The following is a 10,410-nucleotide window of genomic DNA, read 5'->3' on the forward strand; positions in this document are numbered from 1 at the left end:
TAGGCTTCTCAGGTGGCGCAGCGGTAAAAAATCTGCCTGCCAATGCAGCAGATGCAGGGGACACAGGTTCAATCCTGGGTCAGGAAGAGCCCCTGAAGGAAATGGCAAGTTGCCCAGCATTCTTGCCTGGAAAATTCCATGGACAGAGGAGCCTGGTGGGCTACAGTCCATGGTGTCACAAAGTCAGACATGACTGAGCATATAACACACACCTACGAAATAAGCCTCTTTCCCTTTAAACAGCCAAGTGTGAGTCAATTAGACCGTGTGGGTAGGTCTGGTAGAATTAAAGGGCATTGTCTCTGATATTTTCAGCTAGTTCAGAAATATCTGAAGTACAAGATACTTATTATTAACCAGGAAGGACTGTATTTGAGTGAGATAAAATCAGTAATAAAACAGCATGTTTATATATGTAACACAATTTTGTAGCTTGAAAGAATATGCACTAAAATGTTAAAACTGGTTATTTAGAGTAAAAGATAACTGAACATTAAAAAAAAAAAAAATTCTACCTAGATAGACTTCATCATTTAACAATAGAAAGCATTTTTTGATCATTGCGGTACCTATCATGAACCGTCTATACCTGCCTTTCCTGTTTCCTCCCTCCGAACAAAATCCTACCTCACAGGCAACAAGGCATCAGTGCTAAGGGACAAATGGGTCCACCCATCCTTTTCTGCCAGTGCCCAGCCAAGGGTGGGTATGTGGTCTGCTGTATCAGACACAGGGCCAAAGCTCTTTGGGCCTCTGAAGCATATTCCTCCCTGGTATGAGCAGAAAGTTGGATGAGGAGAAAGTTCCTTTAGTTTTGTACTTTGCTTCCTGCTTTGGCTCTGAACACTCTCTAATTTTAAGAAATGATGCTGAGCTGTTATGGCCACTTTAGAACACCAAAGATGGTGGAACAAACGCATCCTAGAAAATCTGCATGCTTTGGCTGCCACCTGACCCTGGAACCATCTTATCTCCAGACTGCTGGTTACATGAGATAATTAAACATCCCACTGCTCACATTACTGTCAGTCTAGTTTTCTGCTCCTTGTGCTGATCACATACTGATAGCAGCACTCTTTTGTCTTACATAAAAGAAAAACTTTGTACCCATTGTAATTTAAAAACAACTTTATTAAACTCAATCTGGACTCTAAAGCCCTCCAAAGTTATACTGGTGGAGTTATATTCGAACTCAATCCGGACTCTAAAGCCCACATTCTGTCACTTACATAGTTAAGAAATGAACAAGCCTATAGTTTACTTCCCGTGTCTTAACAAAATACATACACATAGATGCAGGTTGTAATAAATTTTCATCCATTTTCACTCATACATGAATCTGGCTTTGGGCTTTTTACTGTTACTTGTATTTATTTGTCGGTACAAATGTATGCTTTGGAGGCTTGTCCAAGAAAGCAGATGTGTCCTGTCTTCTCCTCACACTTCTGTCCAACCTGTACATCAGGAATATAAGACAGGCTGTGGGGACTCTGATTCAGGGTCGTAATGTTCAATCCCCAATGCACTTGAAATGGCACAACAGTGAGCTATAAGGTGATACATACTCTTCCTCAAGTTTTTGTGGAAGAATCAGACTATGAAACATCAAATGTTTACTGAGGCAGGGACTTTGAGTTAACCCAGAAAAGCAGAAGAGTTTTTGAGCCAAACAAACCCAGAGAGGGACCACCTCCCTGGTGGTCCTGCAGTTAATACTCCACGCTTCCACTGAAGGGGGCATAGGTTGGATCCCTGGTCACAGACCTAAGATTTCCACACGCCACAGCCTGCCCCCTGCGAAACCAAGAGAAAGGATTACAGTGGAGACTTACTGGCAAGGCATTAGCTGTAGGAAAGGAGCAAACATTAAAGCTCAGAGAACAAAAAAGCAGTTGGTTCATCAAAACCGTCTTGGACCAAATAGGACTTCCATGGCACACGTCTTCCAGACCCTTTCTGCTCAGCTGCCCTCTACAATGATGAGAAACCAGAACAGCACCGCCTAGCAGAGCTCAATGAGCTCTTACCTAAGGGGCAATGTGGGGACTACATAGTCAATCCTGCCTCCTAGCTGCTGGTGAGGCAGCTTGAAGGGCTTAGTGAAAAGCCCAGCGGTGATGAATTTAAAAACAGGCTCAAAGAACAGAAGGGCTTCCCTGGAGGCTCAGACAGAAAACGAATCTGCCTGCAGTGCTGACAGACCTTGGTTCGATCCCTGGCTTGAGAAGATCCCTTGGAGAAGAGAATGGCAACCCACTCCAGTATGTCTGCCTGGAGAATTCCATGGACAGAGGAGTCTGGGCTTTAGTCCATGATGTCGCAGTCAGACACAACAGAGGAACTAACACAAGGAACAGAAAGGAGACTAAAGAAAGGAGCATCCTTCCCAAACCTCTAGGGCCAGCTAAATCAGCAGGGAGCATTTCTCATGGAGCCTGTGTGGTTCCCAACTGTTCCAGAGGCAGTTTGCTAAGCTCGAAGCAAAGGGAGCTGCAATGCTGTCTAATGACCACAGACACTGCAGCAGGCGGCTTTCGCTAACCTCCAAGTTGTCTCCATGACCCTGCTCTGCAGACAAGGAATAAGGAAAGAGACGCTGCTCCTCAGGGACCACACACTGGATGGGTCAAGAGAGTACTGAGCTGCTGAAAGGAACAAGACGACACAATGAACTACAAGGCCCGTGCAGCCAGGGAGAGCAGGATCCAAGCCAATGCCAGGATAGGAGACAGATGCAGGCTTCTCAAACTTAACACTTTTGAAGTGAGAAATCATCTGTCCAGTGTTGATGAGGTCATTATTCAATCATTTCTACTTTCTTTTTCACCCAGGGTTGTTTTTCAGCAGTATTTGAGTTGGTGGGGTGATAATTATCTACGAGCAGTCACAGGTTTCTTCTGAGAAATAATTTAAGTGGAGCTGGAAGAGGTGAGGGTAGGAGGAATAAGTCCTGGGACCACTGTGACACCCAAAGGCACGTGTAGGGCTGGGAGGAGTCAAGTCTTTGCTTTCCTCTCTTCTGATGGCACCTATGGCTAGGGGCTCACAGCAATGAACAGGAAGTGCTTGCCTAAGACGCTTAGGAGAAAAAAGGGCACAGAGAGGCCCAAACCCAAACCTTCAGAGCATCAGTCCAGAGGGATGGGACATGGAGTAAGAATGTGGGAAGAAGCAGTTCCATTCACCTTTTCTGAGAGATCCTTGGAATCTCTGTATTGTTTGAGAACACTCAGGCGAAGGAAAACTAAACTAACATTTATTGAGCTCCTACAGTGTGTGTCCAGCCTTGTGCAAGGACATTTCATCGACAGTATTCCACAGCATCCTCACGCCAACCCTGTGAGGTAGGTATCGTCCTCGATTTGTCAGATGAGGACTCAGGCTCAGAAAGGTTAGGTAGTTTGTTCAGTCACACAATTAGTAATGGATAGAACTGAGGTTGAATCTCAAGACTCCAGACATCTCTGTTCTCTCTCATGCGCTGCCTCATGGGAGGAAGGAGGGAACAATAGCGTCTCCTGCCCTGAGAACCAAGACATCCCCAAAGAAGGAGCCTGTCCTTGCCCAGACCAATCCTTCTCCGCCTGGGGAGGGTGCAGTCCACTGAACAGCTAAGACATAAATATAAAAATAAATAGCAGGGACCAACCCCCTAGCAGTGAGGGTGTGCGGTTTCCTCACTGTGGGAAGGTCATCGTGCTGTTCACAGCCGCCGTGGAAGGGAGCCACGTGTGGGCCCTGTGGGGAAAACTGGGACAATGGCTGGAGTGGGTGGGCTAAACAGGCCCCTTCTGGGTCGAACAGATTTGAGAACAAAACGTCTGGAGCAGGCAGCAGTCGTGGGCACAGTCACCACCGTCCTCCATCTGCTTGCTTTACCGGTGTTTGTGATCCAGCAGGGATTCGAAGTTGGGAGAACAGACGAGTTTGTGCTTTATGTGTCCCAGGACTGTCATGTCGCCTGTCCTGCTGTCTCCAAGGCCCACAGAAACCAGCTCCTGCCAATCAACGGAGACGGAGATGAAAGGCAAGACCACACAGCCCACTGCTCAGTCCTCTGACTTTCATGCGATGATCCCAAGAGCTCTTCCCCCGTACTTAACACCAAGCTGTCAACATCCTGAACAGCCTCCACCCCGACCAGGCTCACTCTCACCTGCAGGAAAGAGCAAGTGGTCCCCATCGTCACGTCCAGAGTCACCTTGCCGAGGAGGAGCTGCACCTTCCCCGACTTGCGGATGAGCAGCTTGCCGACCTGTCCCTCCGTCAGGTCAGCCAGGGTACAAGTGTTCTCTGCCAGCCTGGCTTCCTGTGAAGACGATCGGGGACGGAAACTGGCTGAGGAACTATCTCCTCCCTTCAAGAACAAACCCTTTCCCAAAGGAGGCATCAGCAGCAAAGGTTAGAATGAGCTCCCCAGACTTCCCTGGTGGACCAGTGGCTAAGAATTGAACTCCCAATGCAGGGAACCTGGGTTCGATTCCTGGTCAGGGAACTAGACCCCACATGCCACAGTCAAGAGTTAGCATGCTGCAACTAACACCCCAACCCAGGGATCAAACCCGGGTCTCCTGCATTGCAGATAGATGCTTTACCATCTGAGTCACCAAGAAAGCCCTTTAAAAAAAGAAGAACAATATTTAAAAAAAAAAAAAAGAATGAGCTTCCCAGAGAGGGCCTTTTCCTGGGAATGCCTGCCACTGGTCAATAAACAAAACAAAAAAACCCAAACCACAGATAAATGAACAAAATATCAGTAACTGCTGAAGCTAGGTGATGGTACATGAGAACTTATATTCTCTCATTTGTATATGTTCAAAATAGTTCACCATGAAAAACAAACACACACACAATCTGGGCTGAAGCACAGAGAGCCCCAAGCCCCTTACAGGCAGAAAGAACAAATACGTATTATTCTCTAATTTCACTATGGGCAACACCACTCTGCTTCCCCCTCCAGGTAGCTATTTCCCCTCCAGGTCCTGTGCATCTTCACAGCACTCACTGATGAGCATACCCGGTCTTTCTCTTGCTTTATAACCACCATCTGCCCATCCTCGCTCTGCACCTCCGTCTTGACAGGCTTGATGTCCTGAGTGGGTGGCTGGCCGGGGAGTGAGTCTGGCAGCTGCAGGAACAGCAGCTCTTCCTCCTGCGTGAGGCTCAGCTCCCTGAGCAGCTCCGCCACAGACACATCCTTCGGGAGGCCCGGGATCTTCCTGGCTGCACTGAGAGGAGCCTTCATCTTGGTCTCCTCATCCTCATCTCGGGGCTCCTCTTTTACTGCCCGAGATAACAGAAAGGGAAGGCTATGAGAGGCCACCTCTAGGCCATCTCACTGCACCCACCCCTTCCACCTGATCTGCTCCACTGTCACTCAGCCAAGAAGCTGGAGGGAAACTTTGTGCTTAGAAAGAGGGATCCAAAAGTTGTGTGACTTATTTAAGAAAGGGCGGTCCAGTGATTAAGAATCCTCCTGCCAATGGCAGGAGACACAGGTTTGAACCTTGGTCTGGGGAAGATCCCACATGCTGCAGAGCAACTAAGCCCACGTGCCACAACTACTGAGCCTGTGCTCTAGAGCCCAGGAGCCGCAACTGCTGAAGCCCGCACGCCCTACAGCCTGTGCTTGGCAATAAAAAGTCACTGCAATGAGAAGCCCACACACCACAACAAAGAGTAGCCCCCACTTGCTGCAACTAGAGAAAGCTGGTGTGGAGCAACGAACACCCAGCACAGCCAAAAAATAAATAAATCTTAAAACAGTCAGGCAGGCTCACTCCTGCGGAAACAGCTGGAGAAAAGGAGACGAGACCTTAACTGACAGAGCACCTTTCACAGCAGGCATGTCCACCTCTATATCCTCTTCCTCGGGGCCAGCCAGCCGTGCTTTCACATCTGCTTCCTCATCCTCTTCCTTAAAAAGCCAGCCCGAGTGAGCCAGCGGCAGTTGCACAGGCATATTTCGAATATCATTCCTAAGCCCAGGGTCATCGATGAACTGCCAAAGAAAAGTCGGGGGGTCACACAGCAGGGCCAGCATACACACCTACCTGGAGGGCAGTCCACCTTGCCCAGCCACTTGGTCGTGTCTGACTGTAGCCCTCCAGAGTCTTCTGTCCATGGAATTTTCCAGGCAACAATACTGGAGTGGGTTGCCGTTTCCTTCTCCAGGGGATCTTCATGACCCAGGGATCGAACCTGTGTCTCTTGCATCTTCTGCACTGCAGGTGGATTTACACCACTGAGCCACCTGGGAAGCCCACAGTCCATCTTAGCTCTTTTCTAATCAAAGATTCCTGCCGCTCACTAGACTTTCAGGACATTAGAGAGCTTCTCCCATCCTGGTTCCCTAGAAGTGCTTTTCATCACAAAGGCAGCCCCTTCCCCTAGTCCACTGGTACCTACATCATCCTTCTCCAGCATGCGCAGGATCTGTTTTGTTTCTTCATCTGTCTCCCTCTTCTCCTTTTTGATGTTGATGATGTGAGAGGGCCCCACGTCTGACATATCCACGGTCTTATCCCAGTTCCCTGTGGAAAACCACCCATAGTTCACCAGGAGTCAGGGAGGAGCCAACAGCAAGGGAGGCTAAACTGGGAACAAGCAGGGGAATACCACCATCCTGGTCCTTCTCTTGGGCAGTCTGCACTGAAATCCATTGATTCCTTCCTCCCAGAGCCCCGGCAGCTTTGTACCCTTTTTCTTCATCATTTCGGCGGGGCCCTGCTCGAAGATGGAGTGGGACTGGATCACTTCTGGGCGCCCCCGGCCCCGTCCATGGCCCTCTCGCTGTCGATCTCTATCCCTTTCACGCTTCTCTTTCTTGATGGTTACTTCTTCCTTGGGCCTGGAAAAGTGAAAGGGTCAAGGGAAACTACTGACGTCACCTGCGTCCGAGAACTGGTCTTACTCTCCCACACCACTCTGCTCCACCGGAGGGGAGTTTATGAGCCAACAACTATATCATGAGAAGCACAGTACCCACCTGTGTGGGTGGTCTAGCACGTTTTTCACTTCCTTGATGAGGCAGAGTCCTTCAGTTTACTGTACTTTACCTTTTCGAAGAGTGTATACTAGAACTATACCACAAAAGGTGAATTATAGAGATTGCCCCCAAATGTGGATTTTTTTTTTTTTTTTTTTTGGTATCGACTGAAAGTGGGAAAGTTGCAATGCAAAAGAACGAAAAGGAAAACCTGACCCATCTCTGCCCAAACTATTGGCTCTCAACTCTGGCTATAAAACATAATCTCTCTCTGAAGTAAGTCAGGCAGAGAAGGAGAATTGTATGACATCCTTTATATGCGGAATCTAAAAAGAAATTATACATATGAATTTACTTCAAAACAGAAAAAGACTTACAGACTTAGAAATTGAACTTGTGGCTGCTTGTACACACTGTTGTATTTAAAATGTATAACCAAAAAAATAAATAAATAAAATGCATAACCAACAAGGATCTGCTGTATAGCACATAGAACTCTGCTCAATGTTATGTGGAGGCCTGGATGGGAGGGGAGTTTGGGGGAGAATGGATACATGTATATATATGGCAGAGTCCCTTCACTGTTAATCTAAAACTATCCCAACACTGTTAAATGGCTACACCCCAATAAAAAATTAAAAGTTAAATAAAAAAGATAATCACTGTTTCACTGCAAAAAAGTTAAAACAATTTTAAGGATGGATTCCCAGGCATCAGTATTTTTTTAAAGCTTGCACATTAGAATCACCTGGGAGCCAGGGTCGCTAATCACTACTGCAAAGAACTAAATCTACAAATTTAAACTTCTGAGCCACCTACTTAGTTATTTCCCCAAAGTCCAAATTCAGAGCAAGTAAACAAAGGGGCAAGGCTTCCCAGGTGGCACTAGTGGTAAAGAATGCAGGAGACACAAGAGATACAGGTTCCATCCCTGGGTTGGGAAGATCCCCTGGAGAAGGGCATGGCAACCCACTCCAGTATTCTTGCCTGGAGAATCCCACGGACAGAGAAGCCTGGCGGGCTACAGTCCCTGGGGTGGCAAAGAGTCAGACTCAAGCAAGTGACTGAGCACAGACGCACAAACAAGGCGCGAGGATTCAGGAGGCCTAGCTACTTACTCTTCCTTGATCTTCCGACTGATGATATTTGGGGTGAAGGTTTTCTGAAAGTAAAATACAGGAGTCACTGATTTGGTAAATTCTGGTCCCAAAGTACAGAGGAAAGGAAAAACTTCCAAAGGGCATCTTCCATGGATGAAGACCAATATGGCTCTCTTTGGCACATTCCATACTGTTGTCAAAGATTTACTGAAATGGACAGGTGCTTGAAAAGGAGGAATGTCATGCCAAGGCAACGGTGAAGCTATATATAGAAGGGGGCATCAAAAAACATTTAAATGGCAGCCTCAGTTTCTGCCTCCTGAAAGGACAACCCTCAGGACTCTAACAGCAGAGGAATTTACCTACTCTCACACTTCATCTTCAAATTGCTAAGACCAGACAGTATTATAGAGGATGAGCTCTACCAGCAAGGTTCAAATGGGAAAGACAGTTCTGCCAGCACTCACAAACTGATGATTGGGTTAGACTGCCACCAGAATTTACAAAGGGAAACTGAGGCCTTCAAAAACTGGCTGCTTTATGCTCTATCATCCTCCCCATTCTCTTTACAGTCTACCCGTCACATCTACAGTCACAAACATAATATAAGACACAGAGGCTCTACTATCACACCTAAGACTCAATACTTTGGACCAGAAGTCTGCACACTGGGATCCAGGGCAAATTCAGAACTCTCTTAAATTGCAGGCAAACTTTATGTCTGCGTGGCTTTCATGGGTTTCTGAAAGGTATCCAAGACACACCAAAAGGAAATAAACCCTGCTCAAGTTGCTTCTGAGCTAATTAGGATTCTCTGCTATTCAGCCATCTCTGAGAGCCATGTCAACATCTTGGACCCAGTATCTTGACTTGAAGGTAGGGCAGGCTCCCCAAAAATTGCAGGCGGAAGTCTGAAGACAAGATTCGCAAGGCCCAGCACCACGCCTGGCACACAGTAGGCCCTACAGTCAAACCCCCAAGTGCCTGGAATTCAGCGTAGCTGGATTTCTTTAGAAAGGTGCCGTCGGGTACCTTCTTGACTCCCCCGAGGGTAAGATCCCTGGAGCGGATGGAGGGAAGGCGGCCCGGGGTGAGGGGAGGTGCCGGCCTTCGCCCAATAAGCCCCCGCGCCCCAGAAAGGAGGGGTCGGGGCCCTCCCGGAGCGCTGGGCTCGCCCGCGGCGTTTCCTTCCGACATGATGCCTGAGAAAGAAGGCGAAAAGGGGTAACGAAGTCACTCGAGGGAGAAGGACTCGCGGACCCTGAGCGGAACCCCACCCACGTGGCCTCCCGCCCCCCGAGTCGGCGCGTCCCTCCGGCAGAGACTCAGCTCCTCCCCCTCCCACGTGGCGGGACTCCCCCGAACACCCCGGCTAGGGCCCTTGGCTCGCCTTCTCTCCAGGCCCCCGGCCAGGCACGAGGCAAAGACGCACCCCTCCGCACCTAGGATGTAGTTCCACACCACGCGTGTCCCGATTTCACCTCCGACGCGACGCGCAGCGGGTTCCCAGTCTCGGCGCCAGGCGGAAGTCTGCGTGGCAGGGCCGGGGCGCCGCCATCTTGTCGCGGGGCGGAAGTGATGTCGGTGGGCGGGGCCGGGCCACAGTATTTATCCCGCGGCGTCTCGCTCGCCTCCGCCTTCTCTTCCCGGTTCTTCCCGGAGTCGGGAAAAGCTGGGTTGAGAGGGCGAAAAAGGAAGAGGGGAAGGGTCTAGGGGAAGGGTACGTTCGCGAGGTCTTGGCCCCGGGCATAAGGTGGGGGCGCACAGCTCAGATCTGGGGGCCGAGAGGCAATCTGGACGCAACGTGGGAGTTCGTCGCTGGGGAGCCTCCGGGTCGAGACTCGGGATGGGGTGGGGATGCGAGGCAGATTGCGAGACCCCGACTCAGAGTCCTGGAGCTCTAGGCTGCGCCCGGCCGAGCCTCGATTGCCGGCTTGATGATGACCTTGGAGTGGTCACTGCACCTCCGGGCTGCGTCCTCATTCTCTTTGGGGGATCTCCTCGTCGGACTCCTGGTGGGGTCCTGGGGTGGGGCTGTGGACATGGGGCCGTGAGCACAGTGCTGGAGCAGCTGCAGCGGTTGAGGGGGGTGCCTCAATCGCACCTGCCCTAGGCTCATGACTCTGGGTCCTTGTATACACGCTTGTTCCAATCCTGGAACCTGAAAAACGAAGTTCGTTCTACTGGGAGGGATAGATTTAAAGAACTTTCATCGTGACTCTGACGTTTGTAATTAAACATAAAAAATGTCCTTTACTATCGTTCCCTCCCCTCCCAAACCTGTAACTTTAGAGATAGCTTGAGGGAAGGGAAACATTAGTT

The 10,410-nt window shown here is 49.3% G+C and overlaps 1 protein-coding gene across 3 annotated transcripts; it reads right to left on the reverse strand.

Moving 5' to 3' along the window:
- Positions 1-1,110: 1,110 nt before the first annotated feature.
- On the reverse strand, positions 1,111-9,671 carry POLR3D (RNA polymerase III subunit D). 3 transcript variants are annotated; one of them, XM_004004198.6, is made up of 9 exons: positions 9,531-9,671; positions 9,121-9,290; positions 8,107-8,150; positions 6,699-6,850; positions 6,409-6,533; positions 5,833-6,001; positions 5,018-5,283; positions 4,157-4,309; positions 1,111-3,998 (listed from the first exon to the last, which is right to left on the reverse strand). In XM_004004198.6, exons 2-9 carry the CDS (start codon positions 9,283-9,285, stop codon positions 3,876-3,878), a joined length of 1,197 nt encoding a protein of 398 aa, XP_004004247.1. In that variant the 5' UTR covers positions 9,286-9,290; positions 9,531-9,671; the 3' UTR covers positions 1,111-3,875. The 3 variants fall into 3 exon arrangements, with proteins under 3 accessions (XP_004004247.1, XP_011975010.1, XP_042099082.1); XM_012119620.5 differs by having other exon boundaries at positions 5,006-5,283; XM_042243148.2 differs by having other exon boundaries at positions 9,479-9,671.
- Between the last annotated feature and the right edge of the window lie 739 nt (positions 9,672-10,410).

This window comes from Ovis aries, chromosome 2 (genome assembly GCF_016772045.2).
Source record: "Ovis aries strain OAR_USU_Benz2616 breed Rambouillet chromosome 2, ARS-UI_Ramb_v3.0, whole genome shotgun sequence".
Classification (NCBI taxonomy): Eukaryota; Metazoa; Chordata; class Mammalia; order Artiodactyla; family Bovidae; genus Ovis; species Ovis aries.

Bases quoted from the DNA above. Each gene is read 5' to 3' on its own strand.
- POLR3D (XM_012119620.5), bottom strand. From the start codon at position 9,285: ATGTCGGAAGGAAACGCCGCGGGCGAGCCCAGCGCTCCGGGAGGGCCC. The intron at 8,151-9,120 runs GTACCCGACGGC...TTTTACTTTCAG, and splicing joins CCCTCGGGGGAGTCAAGAAG to AAAACCTTCACCCCAAATAT. The intron at 6,851-8,106 runs GTAAGTAGCTAG...TCACTTTTCCAG, and splicing joins AGTCGGAAGATCAAGGAAGA to GCCCAAGGAAGAAGTAACCA.